Source organism: Manis javanica, chromosome 1 (genome assembly GCF_040802235.1).
Source record: "Manis javanica isolate MJ-LG chromosome 1, MJ_LKY, whole genome shotgun sequence".
NCBI lineage: Eukaryota > Metazoa > Chordata > Mammalia > Pholidota > Manidae > Manis > Manis javanica.
This window is the reverse complement of record NC_133156.1, coordinates 36,537,331-36,556,998: the sequence shown is the minus strand read 5'-3', so window position 1 is coordinate 36,556,998 and position 19,668 is coordinate 36,537,331. Positions and strand designations below refer to the sequence as shown.

Here is a 19,668-nt window from a genome sequence, read left to right as displayed (position 1 = left end):
ATCAAAACTGCCAGCTGCAGGACATTAGTTGGAGAATTACATTCCTTTTAAAGAGTACTCAGAAAAGCCTTCTAAATTATAACCTGTTATTATGTTTAAAGCTGATTTATTTCCCTTTCCAAGTTGCAAATGCATAAATATACCCAGAGGCTCAAGAGAGATGGGCAAAGTCTTATAAATACTCATATAAGCTAGCAGCTGTACTTGGTATTGCAATAAGTCAATGGCAAATCATAAAAAGCATTTGTCTTTAATTTTTGTTTGTTTCTAGGAAATAAATGGCAAAATATTTACAATGTAGAATCTGAATACCCCCACTATAGGGTGTGAATGATGGTCCGATTGCGAAGCTCCTGAATGTACTCTTTGGCGTGCACAACTGCTGTCTTTGGTGCCTCAAGGGGAGGTGGGGGGCCTTCCACCAACTTCACAAAGTAATGGCAAAAAACCTTCTCCATGAGCCCAAAGCGACCTCTGCCGTGGTATCGGATGCGTTTCAGGTACTGGCCTCGCCCTGAGGTAGACTCAGCTAGACAGGGAAGAAAAAGAGAATTACAAGAAATGGTGGTATCCACAAGAAGACTGCAGCCTGGTCAGCTGAGCAATCCTTCCTTCAACTGTATCACACGACGTGAGCTCACTGGCTGGGCAAAGCAAGCTGTCTCAAAACAAGTATCTCCTAAGTACTTACTAAGAGCCAGACTATTCTAGGTTTTGGAGAAAAGAGAGTGAAAAAGACTAGCAAGGGCCCTGCCTGTATACATTCTAGAGGCAACAGAAAATAAACATGATCATTGTTACAAGTGCTTGAATAAAGACAGTGATGTGGCAGAGACTGACAGGGTGCTGGGGAGCAGCTTTAGATTGGGGGGTGAGGTAGGGGCTATCGAGTGGCATCCTTCAGGAAGAAACATTTGGTCTAAGATCAGAATAAATCACCCATGCAAATATCTAGGGGCAGGGTATTCCAGGAAGAGGGAACAGCAAGTGCAAGACCCAGTGGTGGGAATGTTGGCTTGTTGTAAGCATAGAAAGAAAACCAGCTGCTGAAGCATAGTAAGCAAAAGGAATAGTGGTACAAACGAGGGAAAGAGATCAGAGATCAAGGTAAGATTACACAGAGCCCTGTAGGCTGAGGTAAAGGGTGGTAAAGAAGTGATATCTAAGTGTATAAGAAGCCACTGGAAGCAATGGTTCCCAAATGCTGGTACTCAGGCTAGCTAGGTCTGGCTAACCTAGGAAACGTATCTAAAATGTAGTTGTTGAGACCCCATCTCTGGAGAATCAAATTTAATATATTTGGGGTGGGCCTTGGAAATTATATTCTAAGCAAACACCACCACACATGCACTACCCCCAGTAATTCTGATTCACAGCCTGTTTCAGGAACTCCCACATCATGACAGCCTCCTCCTTTCTTCTCACCCATTCTGTGTATCAGACTGATCACGTAAAATTTGAAGAAGTCTTTTAAATAGTACATAAGAAGAAATCTGTTCAGCTGTTCACCCACAGTTAATCAAAGCAGTAACCACCTTCTAGTATTTTCTGAATTTATTTAATGTTAATTTAATAATCCCTTTAAAAAGGCAAAAATTTATATAATACATATCAAATCAATCCACGTCAATGCTCACCATTCTTATATACTTACTGTGATATAACTTTATAAGTACAGGGACTATATCCAAGTACATACTTGACTATGATTCTCTCATGAGTGTGAACAGAAGCAGCATAGCTCAGCCAAAGAGAAAGTAAGAATAAAAGTGATGATGAAAACTGCCCGGGGTCTCAGTGAGGTAAGGAAAGGGCTACTGTCCTTATATCAACTTCATCAACTGGGTACTAAAGAAATGTGTTTAAGAATTTCCAAAGAGAAGCAGAATTACACAAATCACTTTATAACAATGCACCACTAGGCTCCCTGGATACCTATCAGGAAACCTACAAATAAGAATGGTGACACTGGGAAAAATACAGAAAACTTCTACAGAACATTTTATAAACATGATGGCTACTTCTAGCCAATATGGTGACTCTATTCAACTTGAGCACCAATTTCCAAATACTTGGATGATAAGAAATACTACTCCAGTGAAGTAAGTATCAAAATCAACTAACTGTGCAGTACTACATAACCTTATCAAAATACAATGATCAACCACGTCAGGGTCAGGGTTTATAACCATTTTCCTTCCATCTCCCCCAAAATAGATGCCCAGTATCTGCTAATGCCAGTCGTGATTTCAGCTTAAAGCTATAAAATTTCACCTATCTCACATCATATAATGCCATCATTTTTTTATTACATCAAAATGAAAACATTAATTCCTCTGAACCAGGGTACTATAATACATTGTAATGGGAATACACAACAGAGCCACTTTGAGGTCTAGAAATCAGGACCTAAACTATAGATTCCAAATTGATTTCTGGGCTCCCCTCCACTAATTCTACATATTGGGGGTTTCAAACTACTTATGTAGGGAACCACTCCAATTAAAGTGAAACAATACATAGATACCCACTGTCATATGGATCTGTTCCATCTCACACATGGGTGGGGAGACATCCAAAGCTGTGCCATTTATTCACTTAACTAATATTTCTGATTTCCTACTGAGTACCAGACTATCCTGGGCTCCAAGGACACAGCAGTGACCAAGATATCAGAGAGCCCTTGTTACGCCCAGGACGCCCAAACCTGAGACCCCACAGCACAATTTCAAAACCAAAGTTTACAGTTAAAAGTCTTAAAACAATGCCTTAATAACCTAAATTTCTCACTCAGAAACTTCCTGTGGTCCCTCTTAGGTAGTTTGAACTAAATGTTACAGCCTGCCATGTTCAGCCCTCTAGAATCTAGGCCCAGTCTACCCTTCCAATTTTATCTAATCTAAGTCAACACTCTACTTCCCTCACACTATTCTATTCATTGTACCATACAATTACTGCTTACTCCAACCATGTGCCTTAGTTTATGTACCTACCCCACTTAGGAAATCTTTATTCCTGGATACTCCTTTGGATACCCAAAAGCCCATCTTCCAAAGGTAAATTTTTCTAGAAAATCCCCATAACTATTCCAACCCCTACTGACCTCCTCTTCTGGACTCCAACAATACCATTTACCTGTACTACTCTTTTTGGTCCCAAACCATATGCTATCTGGGTAAGTCCTCTGTTTCATCTGTAAAAGTCAGTTCCTCAACCAAACTTACATTCCTTTCGTATTGCCCCCAAAGTTCATTCTCAACAAGGAGTAAAAATGACTTTGAAATACATCCTCTGATAATTAGTAACATTTTTTCAATAAAGACATCTCTGTAAAAATTTGCTCAACTTCTAAAATAAGAATCAAAGCTTTCCAAGTATATATATTAGTAATAGTATATTACTAATTCCAACTCAAAGGATAATTTATGTATTCTTCCAAGGACTACTACTGCAGTTTTATGTTTTAAACTGCTTTAAGAAATATATGATCACTCAACCAAGAATTAGGAGAAGTGCAAGTTGCAGCACTCCAAAATCGTGTGACTATAGACTATCTACTGTTAAAAGAACATATGGGATGTGAACAGTTCCCAGGAATGTGTTGTTTTAATTTGTCTGATTTTTCTCAAAATATTCAAATTCAGTTAGACAATATCCATCATATTATTGATAAGTTTTCACAAATGCCTAGGGTACCTAACTGGTTTTCTTGGTTTCAATGAATATGGCTGGTAATTGTAGGTCTGCTTTTGTTATGTATCTGTATTCCTATTCTGTTAATGTGTGTATGCAATTTAATTAGTAGTTTGTTAAAACCTATACATGCTTATATTACTCTACAAGAAGTTATGTCAAAGAAATAATCAATCTTCCCATGTTTTCTTCCATCTGCTACTTCTATAGCTTTTCTTCTTCCTTCCTAATTACAGTAGAATTCGTGCCTCATATAAAAAATTACCGAGTATCATAATTCTTCCAAGTGGTAAAGATACCTCAAGACAAATGCTGGACATACAAGCCACAGGGCATAAATCTGCAAAGAAGTAAAAAGCTAACCTTTTCAAAGAATATTGCTTCTCTCTCACTTACCAACTTTACATTTCCCTGTATGGCCCTGGAAGATGGCTGGTTAGCCAGAGAAGGGTAAGATTCCTCAAGGGAGGAACAACCTAAGACAGGCACAGTCGCAGGGGGGCCATCAGGTGAGAAATTGGGGATCAACAGAGGTGAGGCTTAGAACCTCACCCCCCGTTTTGAGAGAAATCTTCTGCATCCGTGGATGTTTTGTTGCCCTTGTCTAGCTTGGATTAATACTTAGTCTATAGGCACACACCTGATCATCTACAATTGCCCTCTTACAGCACTAAATTATGTTTTCTACTTTTATCTTGCATCTACCTACCACTTCAGCATTTTATTTAAAAAAAATAAAATAAAATAAGGGAAAAATGTGGGATTCACATATAAATCAAGTATAAAAATCAAATGAATGATCATATCTTATTTGATTGTTTATAGTTCATGATACATGATCAAAACCAAAAGTTTCTGTGATATGACTGCCCTTGCACTGTTCACCATGTAAGAACTTATTCACTATGTAAGAACTTGTTCACCATGTAAGAACTTGTTCATTTTGCTTCAGAAGATTGGACACTGTTGAGAATTAGGCTTGGGGTTGATTAATGATTGTGCATTGAGTCCCCTATACAGAATTTTATTGTTGTTAACAACCATTTGATCAATAAATATGACAGATGCCCTCTCAAAAAAAAAGAAAGAAATATGTGATCACTTAACTATGTGGTAGTATGCATGTTGAAGGTACTCAAACACTTTCTGAATAAAAGAAAAAAACATTAAAACATCTTAAAAATGGGAACAACCTTCTAGATAATGCCCAAGATAATGCTCTTCTAAAGATAATACCCAACAGGCATCATGAATTTAAAATACCGTATTTCCTACTACTAGTTTAGGTAAATGTGAATCCTGACATTTTAACATCAGAAAGCCCCCCTACCCCTCCATCACTCCTTAGAAGACTGATTTACAAATTCACATGACCACTTTTCCTAAAGTGGATCACGTCAAATGCCATGAATCACTGAGCAGCAACATTTTATTAGTCCATGTCCACTTGTTAAGGCCTATTCAGTGTCATTAGTCATCATTACAAGTTTGAAAAAGAAATTAATTTTCAAAATCCGTGGTCATGCAACACCAGGTATTAGCTTTAGAGTGATGACAGACACTCGAAGGAATTACCATATAATGAGAACATATGCTACCAAAAAAACACTTCCCTTAAAATGCCTACACTTACTTATTTCAGGGGACTGAAAGAGGCATTGCTGAGCTGAAACAGTAGCCACCAAATATTAATTAATCTTTCAAAACTCCAAAAGTAGTCTGTGGAATGCAATGACTAGGCCTTTTACAAAAATAGAATGAGATAAATCAATTTCCCGCATTTCACAGGTAAGACTCACTAGGGTACTTATTGAACAAATAGCTACCCAGGCCTGCTCCCCTGGGGCTTCAGCTCAATGAGCAAGTGCAAAGGCCTGGAATTCTGTATTTTTACTAAGAACCTCAGAAAATTCTGATCAGGAAAGTCTGGCAAATACAGGACTAAAATGGCTGACATGTCATAGTAAGAGAGCTCATCTTCCTGGGGTACTCATCTCTTTTTCCTTCATAATGGTATTAGGCAACAAAACACTTAGCAAATGAGTTTTTTAAATGATAGGACAAATCCAAACTTAGCTCTACTTAAGAAAAGAGTTTTACACAAAACTAGATGAAAAGAGGGTGCAGGTGGGATAGATTTTTCAGCAGAAATGCACGTAAGGAGACCAGTGAATTAAAGGACCATTCATACAGGACTGGTTGTTTATTTTTGATTAATGGCAACACTGGACTTAGCTCCATCATTTGGGAAGACAAGATTGAACTACTCACCCTCTCTCTCTTTACTACAATTACCGAAAAGGATTTAAAAGTAAATTATATTTTATTTGTACCTGAATTCCACACAAAGTTTTGTCTGTCAGCTGGAAGCCCATATTCCTAAGAAACTGAATAAAATTGATTAACTTTGATTTGATATTCAGAGCATGAAAGGTCATCAAAAGGTTTTAAGCAAATGGTCTTCTCCTCATCCTTTTATACTTTTCCAATGATTCTAGGCCCTTAAATTATTTATTCATGCTGCTGTGAGAACAAAGTGTTTATGATCAACTTCGATGGCCCTGCATCTTCTGAGCTGCCATTCTGATTTCCCTCAGCATCTATGAAATGTATCAGAATGTAATCAGTTATACAAGATTGAGATTTAAAATAAGATATTTCAATTGAAAATCATGACCTAGGAGATTAAAGATGGTGGCATGAGAGGTAAGAAAGAGGACTGCTCCCAAAACCACATATAATTCAAAAATATAATCAATACAACTAATCAGGAAAGAGCAACAGGAAAAAATGCCAGACTGCATACACCTGGAGAAAAAACAGACCTCACGGAACACGGTAATGTACCAAAGCCATGTTCCGGTGGGACACAAGACCACCCCCTACCCCAGCTCAATGGAGGGAGGAAGAGAAATGGAGCAGGGAGAGAGTGGAGGCCTGGGACTGCTGGACACCAAGCCCTGGAGATCTGCTCAGGGAGCACAAACCTACATTGCATAGTGCTGTGGAGATTAGAGGGGTTGCAAAGCTAAGACAGGAGGAATATCTGGAGAGACTGAGATTCCAGTCGCTTGTCGAAAATAGGAATCCACATCCAGATGCTCTGGGACAAAAGAAAGGCAGGCAATCTGAGAGGCTTCCTAAGAGTGAAAGGGTTGCTAAAAGTGCAAGGATTGCACAGAGTTTACTACTCAGGAAAAAGGACACATGGATGAAATTGTCCAGGTGTACTCCGCCCAGCAGGATGGGAACCTTCATGAGTTTCAGGCACTACATGCCCCTGGCTGGCTACGCCAATCAAAGGACCCCCACCATGATATACAGCATCTTGTGCCTCCCTCCCAGCCAGCCCGCCCCGGCTCACAAACCAGCAGCCCCTGCCCTGGGGTCAGGCCAGCCAGAGGAAAGCCCTGCCTACAGCAGCTACAAACACAAAGCATACGGGCTTACACCAATGTGCTAGGGTCACTGGCCCTGTAGGTGGAAACAGGCAGAGCAGCTGGGAAGCAGGAAATAGCTCTTTCCTCTCCTCAGCACCAGGGACTCCCCTGAAATCCCCACCATCACACCAGGGGCTGAGCAGCTCAAGAGAGTAGAGCTTCTGGGCACCACAGGGCACCACATACAAATATGAAATGCCAAAGAGACCTGGTTCAAACCAAAAGCCCACAAACACCAGAAAAAAGGTCAACTGAAACTGAACTCATCACTCTTCCTGAAAGAGATTTCAAAATAAAAATCATAAACATGCTCATGGAGGTACAGAAAAATATACAAGAACTCAGGGAAGAAGTGCAGATGGAGATTCAATCATTACAGAATACACTATCAGAAATGAAACACACAATGGAGGGATTCAAAAGCAGATTAGATATAGTGGAGGAGAGGGTATATGGAATAGAAATTAGAGAAGAAGAATACAAAGAAACTGAGGCACAGAGAGAAAAAAGGATCTCTAGGAATGAAAGAATATTAGGAAAACTGTGCGACCAATCGAAATGGAACAGTATCGCGTTATGGGGTATCAGAAGAAGATAAGAGAGAAAAAGGGATAGAAAGTGTCTCTGAGGAGGTAATTATTGAAAACTTGCCCAATGTGGGAAAGGAGATAGTCTCTCTGGCCACAGAGGTGCACAGATCTCCAAACACAAGGGCCCTAAGGAGGACAACACCAATTCATATAATAATTAAAATGGCAAAGATCAAGGATAAGGACAGACAAGTTAAAGCAGCCAGAGAGAGAAATATGATCATATACAAAGGAAAACCCACCAGGCTATCACCAGACTTCCCAGCAGCAGAAACCTTACAGGCCAGAGACAGTGGCGTGATGTATTTAATGCAATGAAGCAGAAGGGCCTCAAGCCAAGAATACGTTATCTGGCAAGATTATCATTTAAATTTGAAGGAGGAATTAAACAATTTCCAGATAAGCAAAATCAGAGAGAATTTAGCACCCACAAACCATCTCTACAGTGTATTTTGGAGGGACTACTATAGATGGTAGACTCTTAGATAGAAAGGAAGTTACCCTTGAACCTTTCGTAACCACAAATCTAAAGACTGCAAAGGCAATAAGTACATGCCTATCGCTAATAACGCTAAATGTAAATGGTCTGAATGCACCAATGAAAATACATAGATTCACTGAATGGATGAAAAAACAAGACCCAACTATATGTTGGCGACAAGAGACTCACTTCAAACCCAAAGACACATACAAACTAAAAGTGAAGGGATGGAAAAATATAGTTCAGGCAAACAATAGGGAGAAAAGAGCAGGAGTTGCAGTACATGTATCAGACAAAACTGACTTCAAAACAAAGAAAGTAACAAGAGATAAAGAATGACATTACATAATGATAAAGGGGTCAGTCAAACAAGAGGATATAACCATTATAAATATATATGCACCCAATACAGGAGCACCTACATATGTGAAACAAATACTAACAGAATTAAAGGAGGAAATAGAATGTAATTCATTCATTTTAGAAAAATACCACTCACTCCAAAGGACAGATCAACAAGACACAAAATAAGTAAGGAGATAGAGGCACTGAACACCACATTAAAAGAGATGGACCTAACAGACATCTATAGAACTCTACAAGCAAAAGCAACAGTATACACATTCTTCTCAAGTGCACATGGAACATTTTCCAGAATAGACCATATACTAGGCCACAAAAAGAGCCTAAGTAAATTCAAAAAGATTGAAATTCTACCAACTAACTTCTCAGATCGCAAAGGTATAAAACTAGAAATAAATTTTACAAAGAAAACAAAAAGGCTCATAAACACATGGAGGCTTAACAACAGGCTCCTAAATAATCAATGGATCAATGAACAAATTTAAGACAGAGATCAACCAATAATGGAGACAACTAAAAACAATAGAACAATACCTCAACATCTGGGGGATGCAGCAAAGGCAGTTCTAAGAGGAAAGTCTATACCAATCCAGGTCTATTTAAAGAAGGAAGAACAATCCCAAATGAATAGTCTAAATTCACACTTATTAAAACTGGAAAAAGAAGAACAAATGAGGCCCAAAGTCTGCAGAAGGAGGGACATAATAAAGATCATAGAAGAAATAAATAAAATTGAGAATAATAAAACAATAGAAAAAATTAATGAAACCAAGAGCTGGTTCTTTGAGAAAATAAACAAAATAGATAAACCCTTAGCCAAACTTATTAAGAAAAAAGAGAATCTACGCACATAAACAGAATCAGAAATGAGAAAGGAAAAATCACAATGGACACCACAGAAATACAAAGAAATATTAGAGGTTATGAAAATCTATGTGTTAACAAACTAGATAACCTAAAAGAAATGGAAACCTTTCTAGAAAAATACAACCTTCCAAGGCTGACCCAGGAAGAAACAGAAAATCTAAACAGACCAATTACCAGCAATGAAATTGACTCGCTAATCAAAAAACTACCCAAGAACAAAACTCCCATACCAGATGGATTCACTGCTGAATTTTATCAGACATCAAGACATAATATCCATTCTCTTTAAAGTTTTCCAAAAAATAGAAGAGGAGGGGCGGAGCCAGGATGGCGGTGTGAGTAGAGCAGTGGAAATCTCCTCCCAAAAACACATAGAGCTATGAAAATATAACAAAGAAAAATCTTCCTAAAATAGAGACCACAGGACACAGGACAACATCCAGACCACATCCAAACCTGCAAGGAACCAGCGCCTTGCGAAGGGGGTAAGATACAAGCCCCGGCCCAGCGGGACCCGAGCGCCCCTCCCCCCGGCTCCCGGCGGATGGAGAGAAACCGGAGCGGTTTTTTTTTTTTTTTTTGGCGAGCGCTTTTTGGAAGCCTTAGAGGGACGGGCCCCCGTTGCTGGGGAGGCAGGGCGGCGGGACCGGTGAGCAGGTGCCTGGGAACGGCGCTGGAGGACAAAGAACACCCCGCGTTTCTCCCTGCGGGACCGGCGGGCGGGTGCCTGAGACCGGTGCCTGAGGACGGAGGAGGTCGCGCGTTTTTCCCCTTTTTTTTTTTTTTTTTTCTCTTTTTGGCAAGCGCTTTTTGGAAGCCTTGACGGGACGGGGACCCCAGTGCTAGGGAGGCAGGGTGGCGGGACTGGTGAGCGGGTGCCTGGGACCGGCGCCTGAGGACAAAGAATATCCCACGTTTTTCCCTGCGGGACCGGTGGGCGGGTGCCTGAGACCGGCACTTGAGGACAGAGGAAATCGCGCGTTTTTCCCCTTTTTTTTTCTCTTTTCTGCGAGTGCTTTTTGGAAGCCTAAAAGGGACAGGGACCCCGGTGCTAGGGAGGCAGGGCGGCGGGACTGGTGAGCGGGTGCCTGGGACCGGCACCTGAGGACAAAGAATATCCCGCGTTTTTCCCTGTGGGACCGGTGGGTGGGTGCCTGAGACCGGCACCTGAGGACGGAAGAAATCGCGCGTTTTTCCCCTTTTTTTCTCTCTTTTTGGCGAGTGCTTTTTGGAAGCCTTGAAGGGACAGGGACCCCGGTGCTAGGGAGGCAGGGCGGCGGGACTGGTGAGCGGGTGTCTGGAACCAGTGCCTGAGGACAAAGAATATCGAGCGTTCCTTCCCTGCGGGACCGGTTGGTGGGTGCTTTTTGGAAGCCTTGAAAGGACAGGGACCCTGGTGCTAGGGAGACAGGGCAGCAGGACCAGAGAGCGAGTGCCTGGGACCGGCACCTGAGGACAAAAAAAAAAAAAAAAAAAAAATCGCTTGCTTTTTCCTTTTTTTTTTTTTTTTTTTTTCCCATTCTCTCTGTTCCCTCTCTCATTGTTGCTTGATGTTTTGGTTTGGAGAGTGCTTTTTGGAAGTCTTAAAGGGGCAGGACAGGTCACTTAGACCAGAGGCAGAAAAAAAAAAAAATCGCTTGCTTTTTCCTTTTTTTTTTTTTTTTTTTCCCATTCTCTCTGTTCCCTCTCTCATTGTTGCTTGTTGTTTTGGTTTGGAGAGTGCTTTTTGGAAGTCTTAAAGGGGCAGGACAGGTCACTTAGACCAGAGGCAGGGAATCTGGGGATCTCTGGGCACTCTAACCCCCTGGGCAGCAGGGAGCACAGAGGCCCCTTACAGAGATAAATAGCCTCCTGGCCGCTCCCCCTCCAACGGGGCTCCACCATTTTGGAGGAACAGCCCCAGCCAGGCCAAGCCCACAGCAACAGCGGAGATAAACCCCAAAGCAACTGGGCAGGAAGCAGAAGCCCTGTCTGCACACAGCTGCCCCGCACAAGCCACTAGAGGTCGCTATTCTCCCAGGAAAAGGCCACAAACCAACAAGAAGGGAAGCTCTTCCAGCGGTCACTTGTACCAGCTCTGCAAACTATCCCTATCACCATGAAAAGGCAAAACTACAGGCAGACAAAGATCACAGAGACAACACCTGAGAAGGAGACAGACCTAACTAGTCCTCCTGAAAAAGAATTCAAAATAAAAATCATGAACATGCTGACAGAGATGCAGAAAAAAATGCAAGAGCAATGGGATGAGATGCAGAGAAAAATGCAAGAGCAGTGGGATGAGATGCAGAGAAAAATGCAAGAACAGTGGGATGAAGTCCGGAAGGAGATCACAGATGTCAGGAAAGAGATCACAGAAGTGAAACAATCCCTGGAAGGATTTATAAGCAGAATGGATAAGATGCAAGAGGCCATTGAAGGAATAGAAGCCAGAGAACAGGAACGTATAGAAGCTGACATAGAGAGAGATAAAAGGATCTCCAGGAATGAAACAACACTAAGAGAAATATGTGACCAATACAAAAAGAAAAACATTCGTATTATAGGGATACCAGAAGAGGAAGAAAGAGGAAAAGGGATAGAAAGTGTCTTTGAAGAAATAATTGCTGAAAACTTCCCCAAACTGGGGGAGGAAATAATCGAACAGACCATGGAATTATACAGAACCCCCAACAGAAAGGATCCAAGGAGGACAACACCAAGACACATAATAATTAAAATGGCAAGGATCAAGGACAAGGAAAGAGTTTTAAAGGCAGCTAGAGAGAAAAAGGTCACCTATAAAGGAAAACCAATCAGGCTAACATCAGACTTCTCAACAGAAACCCTACAGGCCAGAAGAGAATGGCATGATATACTTAATGCAATGAAACAGAAGGGCCTTGAACCAAGGATACTGTATCCAGCACGACTATCATTTAACTATGATGGTGGGATCAAACAATTCCCAGACAAGCAAAAGCTGAGGGAATTTGCTTCCCACAAACCACCTCTACAGGGCATCTTACAGGGACTGCTCTAGATGGGAGCACCCCTAAAAAGAGCACAGAACAAAACACACAACATATGAAGAAGGGAGGAGGAGGAATAAGAAGGGAGAGAAGAAAAGAATCTCCAGACAGTGTATATAACAGCTCAATAAGCGAGCTAAGTTAGGCAGTAAGATACTAAAGAAGCTAACCTTGAACCTTTGGTAACCACGAATCTAAAGCCTGCAATGGCAATAAGTACATATCTTTCAATAGTCACCCTAAATGTAAATGGACTTAATGCACCAATCAAAAGACATAGAGTAATAGAATGGATAAAAAAGCAAGACCCATCTATATGCTGCTTACAAGAAACTCACCTTAAACCCAAAGATAAGCATAGACTAAAAGTCAAGGGATGGAAAAACATATTTCAGGCAAACAACAGTGAGAAGAAAGCAGGGGTTGCAGTACTAATATCAGACAAAATAGACTTCAAAACAAAGAAAGTAACAAGAGATAAAGAAGGCCACTACATAATGATAAAGGGCTCAGTCCAACAAGAGGATATAACCATTCTAAATATATATGCACCTAATACAGGAGCACCAGCATATGTGAAGCAAATACTAACAGAACTAAAGAGGGAAATAGACTGCAATGCATTCATTATAGGAGACTTCAACACACCACTCACCCAAAAGGATAGATCCACTGGGCAGAAAATAAGTAAGGACATGGAAGCGCTGAACAACACAGTAGAGCAAATGGACCTAATAAACATCTATAGAACTCTACATCTAAAAGCAACAGAATATACATTCTTCTCAAGTGCACATGGAACATTCTCCAGAATAGACCACATACTAGCCCACAAAAAGAGACTCAGCAAAATCCAAAATCTTGAAATTCTACCAACCAATTTTTCAGACCACAAAGGTATAAAAGTAGAAATAAATTCTACAAAGAAAACAAAAAGGCTCACAAACACATGGAGGCTTAACAACATGCTACTAAATAATCAATGGATCAATGAACAAATCAAAATGGAGATCAAGGAATATATAGAAATAAATGACAACAACAACACTAAGCCCCAACTTCTGTGGGATGCAGCGAAAGCAGTCTTAAGAGGAAAGTATATAGCAATCCAGGCACACTTGAAGAAGGAAGAACAATCCCAAATGAATAGTCTAACATCACAATTATTAAAACTGGAAAAAGAAGAACAAATGAGGCCTAAAGTCAGCAGAAGGAGGGACATAATAAAGATCAGAGAAGAAATAAACAAAATTGAGAAGAATAAAACAATAGCAAAAATCAACGAAACCAAGAGCTGGTTCTTTGAGAAAATAAACAAAATAGATAAGCCTCTAGCCCAACTTATTAAGAGAAAAAGAGAGTCAACACAAATCAACATAATCAGAAATGAGAATGGAAAAATCACGACAGACTCCACAGAAATACAAAGAATTATTAAAGACTACTATGAAAACCTATATGCCAACAAGCTGGAAAACCTAGAAGAAATGGACAACTTCCTAGAAAAATACAACCTCCCAAGACTGACCAAGGAAGAAACACAAAAGTTAAACAAACCAATTACAAGCAAAGAAATTGAAACAGTAATAAAAAAACTACCCAAGAACAAAACCCCGGGGCCGGACGGATTTACCTCGGAATTTTATCAGACACACAGAGAAGACATAATACCCATTCTCCTTAAAGTGTTCCACAAAATAGAAGAAGAGGGAATACTCCCAAACTCATTCTATGAAGCCAACATCACCCTAATACCAAAACCAGGAAAAGACCCCACCAAAAAAGAAAATTACAGACCAATATCCCTCATGAATGTAGATGCAAAAATACTCAATAAAATATTAGCAAACAGAATTCAACAGTATATCAAAAGGATCATACACCATGACCAAGTGGGGTTCATCCCAGGGATGCAAGGATGGTACAACATTCGAAAATCCATCAACATCATCCACCACATCAACAAAAAGAAAGACAAAAACCACATGATCATCTCCATAGATGCTGAAAAAGCATTTGACAAAATTCAACATCCATTCATGATAAAAACTCTCAGCAAAATGGGAATAGAGGGCAAGTACCTCAACATAATAAAGGCCATATATGATAAACCCACAGCCAGCATTATACTGAACAGCGAGAAGCTGAAAGCATTTCCACTGAGATCGGGAACCAGACAGGGATGCCCACTCTCCCCACTGTTATTTAACATAGTACTGGAGGTCCTAGCCACGGCAATCAGACAAAACAAAGAAATACAAGGAATCCAGATTGGTAAAGATGAAGTTAAACTGTCACTATTTGCAGATGATATGATACTGTACATAAAAAACCCTAAAGACTCCACTCCAAAACTACTAGAACTGATATCGGAATACAGCAAAGTTGCAGGATACAAAATTAACACACAGAAATCTGTAGCTTTCCTATACACTAACAACGAATCAATAGAAAGAGAAATAAGGAAAACAATTCCATTCACCATTGCATCAAAAAGAATAAAATACCTAGGAATAAACCTAACCAAGGAAGTGAAAGACTTATACTCTGAAAACTACAAGTCACTCTTAAGAGAAATTAAAGGGGACACTAATAAATGGAAACTCATCCCATGCTCATGGCTAGGAAGAATTAATATCGTCAAAATGGCCATCCTGCCCAAAGCAATATACAGATTTGATGCAATCCCTCTCAAATTACCAGCAACATTCTTCAATGAATTGGAACAAATAATTCAAAAATTCATATGGAAACACCAAAGACCCCGAATAGCCAAAGCAATCCTGAAAAAGAAGAATAAAGTAGGGGGGATCTCACTCCCCAACTTCAAGCTCTACTACAAAGCCATAGTAATCAAGACAATTTGGTACTGGCACAAGAACAGAGCCACAGACCAGTGGAACAGATTAGAGACCCCAGAAATTAACCCAAACATATATGGTCAATTAATATTTGATAAAGGAGCCATGGACATACAATGGCAAAATGACAGTCTCTTCAACAGATGGTGCTGGCAAAACTGGACAGCTACATGTAGGAGAATGAAACTGGACCATTGTCTAACCCCATATACAAAGGTAAACTCAAAATGGATCAAAGACCTGAATGTAAGGCATGAAACCATTAAACTCTTGGAAAAAAACATAGGCAAAAACCTCTTAGACATAAACATGAGTGATCTCTTCTTGAACATATCTCCCCGGGCAAGGAAAACAACAGCAAAAATGAGCAAGTGGGACTACATTAAGCTGAAAAGCTTCTGTACAGCGAAAGACACCATCAATAGAACAAAAAGGAACCCTACAGTATGGGAGAATATATTTGAAAATGACAGATCCGATAAAGGCTTGACGTCCAGAATATATAAAGAGCTCACACGCCTCAACAAACAAAAAACAAATAACCCAATTAAAAAATGGGCAGAGGAACTGAACAGACAGTTCTCCAAAAAAGAAATACAGATGGCCAAGAGACACATGAAAAGATGCTCCACATCGCTAATTATCAGAGAAATGCAAATTAAAACTACAATGAGGTATCACCTCACACCAGTAAGGATAGCTGCCATCCAAAAGACAAACAACAACAAATGTTGGCGAGGCTGTGGAGAAAGGGGAACCCTCCTACACTGCTGGTGGGAATGTAAATTAGTTCAACCATTGTGGAAAGCAGTTTGGAGGTTCATCAAAATGCTCAAAACAGACCTACCTTTTGACCCAGGAATCCCACTCCTAGGAATTTACCCTAAGAACGCAGCAATCAAGTTTGAGAAAGACAGATGCACCCCTATGTTTATCGCAGCACTATTTACAATAGCCAAGAATTGGAAGCAACCTAAATGTCCATCGGTAGATGAATGGATAAAGAAGATGTGGTACATATACACAATGGAATACTACTCAGCCATAAGAAGTGGAAAAATCCAACCATTTGCAGCAACATGGATGGAGCTGGAGAGTATTATGCTCAGTGAAATAAGCCAAGCGGAGAAAGAGAAATACCAAATGATGTCACTCATCTGAGGAGTATAGGAACAAAGGAAAAACTGAAGGAACAAAACAGCAGTGGAATTACAGAACCTAAAAATGGACTAACAGGTACCAAAGGGAAAGGAACTGGGGAGGATGGGTGGGCAGGGAGGGATAAGGGGAGGGAAGAAAAAGGGGGATATTAAGATTAGCATGCATGGGGAGGAGGGAGCAAGGGGAGGGTGGGCTGCACAACACAGAGAGGACAAATAGTGACTCTACAACATTTTGCTAAGCTGATGGACAGTAACCGTAATGTGGTTGTTAGGGGGGACCTGATATAGGGGAGAGCATAGTAAACATAGTATTCTTCATGTAAGTGTAGATTAAAAATTTAAAAAAAAAAAAAAAAAAAAAAAGAAAGAAAGAAAGAAGGAAAAGGGGGATTACTCCTTAACAGGATAAAACTATTGGTAAATCAAAGATCAATGCATGCTTTAAATATCCTTAATGTTGATCACTTAAAGGGTGTCAGATGATCAGCTATGGAGGTACTCTTTTCTGATAATATTCCTTTCTCTTAATTTTAAAAAAAAAAAAAAGCAGTTACTGTGTGCTGACCTCCAATGAGTTCTGCACAGTGGTATAGAGGGCATGTCAAAGTGTGGGCAAAGGGTCTGTTTGTTTCTATGCAGGAGATCAAGGCCTAGCTTGGATACCCAGAAAATGAACTAAGATACGATATGAGGAGGAGCTTCCGGCATCAGCACTCTCTGGAGGACTTGTGCCGGGGGATGATCATCAAAAAGCCTCCACAGGGATCCAGACGATGCTGCGGTTGTGGCTGCATCCAGCCCACCATCTCCTGGACTTGCCATAAGAATGAGGAGGGAGATGTCTAGGCTGGCATGTGCATACAGTGAGACAACGAATTTGACCGGATCTGTACTGTTGGAACTCAACCAGGAGTTGGGAGGGGTGCAAGTTGTAGCACTCCAAAATCTCATGACTATCGACTATCTATGGTTAAAAGAACATATGGGATGTGAACAGATCCCAGAAATGGGCTGCTTTAATTTGTCTGATGGTTCAAGTACAGTTGGACAATATCCATCATATCATAGATAAATTTTCACAAATGCCTAGGGTGCCTAAATGGTTTTCTTGGCTTCACTGGAGATGGATGGTAATTATAGATTTGCTTTGTTTATGTCACCGTATTCCTATTATGTTAATATATGTGTGCAAATTAGTTAGTAGTTTAAAACCTATACATACTTAAGGTACTATACAAGAAGATATGTCAAAGAAATAATCAATCCTCCCAAGCTTCCTTCGTATGCTACATCTATAGCTTTTCTTCTTCCTTCCTAATTACAACCCTTAAATAGAATTCGTGCCTCATATCGAATTTACCGAGTATCATAATTCCTCCAGGTGGTAAAGATACCTCGAGACAAGTGCTGGGCATAGAAGCCACAGGGCATAAATCTGCAAAGAAGTAAAAAGCTAACCTTTGCAAACAATATGGCTTCTCTCTCACTTACCAACTTTACATTTCCCTGTATGGCCCCGGAAGATGACTGGTTAGCCAGAGACGGGTAAGATTCCTCAAGGGAGGAACAACCTAAGACAGGCACAGTCGCAGGGGGGCCATCAGGTGAGAATTTGGGGATCAACAGAGGTGAGGCTCAGAACCTCACCCCCCCTGCTTTGAGAGAAATCTTCTGCATCCGTGGATGTCTTGATGCCCTTGTCTAGCCTGGATTAATACTTAGTCCATAGGCACACACCTGATCATCTGATCATCTATATTTGCCTTCTTACAGCACTAAACTATGTTTTCTACCCTTATCTTGCATCTACCTACCACTTCAGCATTTTATTAAAAATAAAAATAATAATAATAGTAGGAGAAATGTGGGATCAACATATAGATCAAGCACAAAAATCAAACGAATATTCATATTTGACCTGATTGTTTATAGGTCATATTGCATGATCAAAACCGAAAGTTTCTGTGATGACTGCCCTTGTACTGTTCACCATGTAAGAATTTATTCACTATGTAAGAATTCGTTCACCATGTAAGAACTTGTTCGTTATGCTTCAGAAGATTGGAGACTGACGAGAATTAGGCTTGAGATGGATTAATGATTGTACATTGAGCGTTGACCCCCCCTATACTGAATTTTATTGTTGTTAACAACCATTTGATCAATAAATATGAGAGATGCCCTCTCAAAAAAAAAAAAAAAAAAAAAAAAAAAAGCATACCTTTGCAAATTCCAAAAAAAAAAAAAAAAAAAAAAAAAATAGAAGAGGAAGGAATACTTCCAAACACATTCTATGTGGCCAACATCACTCTAATAGCAAAACCAGACAAAGATACCACAAAAAAAGAAACTACAGACCAAAATCCCTGATGAACATAGATGCAAAAATACTCAACAAAATATCAGCAAACTAAATTCAAAACACACATCAAGATCATACACCATGATCAAGTGGGATTCATCCCAGGGATGCAAGGATAGTACAACATTCGAAAATCCATCAAATTCATCCATGACATCAACAAAAAGGACAGAAACCACTTGATCATCTCCATAGATGCTGAAAAAGCATTTGATAAAATTCAACATCCATTCATGATAAAAACTCTCAACAAAATGGGTATACAGGGCAAGTACCTCAACATAATAAAGGCCATATACGATAAACCCACAGCCAACATCATACTGAACAGCAAGAAGCTGAAAGCTATTCCTCTAAGATAGGGAACCAGACAAGCATGCTCACTCTCCCCGCTTTTATTCAACATGATACTGGAAGTCCTAGTCACAGCAATAAGACAACGCAAAGAAATAAAAGGCATCCAGATGAGTAAGGAAGGAGTCAAACTGTCCCTGTTTGCAGATGAAGGCCATATATGCCAAACCCACAGCCAACATCATACTTAACAGCAAGAAGCTGAAAGCTTTTCCTCTAAGATCAGGAACAAGACAGGGATGCCCACTCTCCCCACTGTTATTCAACGTAGTACTGGAGGTACTAGTCATGGCAATCAGACAATACAAAGAAATATAACGAATCCAGATTGGTAAAGAAGAAGTCAAACTGTCACTATTTGCAGATGACATGATATTGCACATAAAAAGCCCTAAAGAATCCACTCCAAAAACACTAGAATATCTGAATTCAGCAAAGTTGCAGGATGCAAAAGCAATACACAGAAATTCATTGCATTCCTAT

The 19,668-nt window shown here is 40.1% G+C and overlaps 1 protein-coding gene across 3 annotated transcripts in view; it reads right to left on the bottom strand.

Annotated features, from left to right (window-relative positions):
• Nucleotides 1-231: 231 nt before the first annotated feature.
• MRPL22 (mitochondrial ribosomal protein L22) overlaps nt 232-19,668 on the bottom strand; it is a 38,735-nt gene continuing 19,298 nt past the window's right edge. For all 3 annotated transcript variants that reach the window (XM_073231290.1, XM_017670780.3, XM_037025150.2), the window contains one exon: nt 232-529. In XM_073231290.1, coding sequence (XP_073087391.1) covers nt 318-529 — 212 coding nt within the window. In that variant the 3' untranslated portion in view covers nt 232-317. The remainder of the gene's footprint in view (nt 530-19,668) is intronic.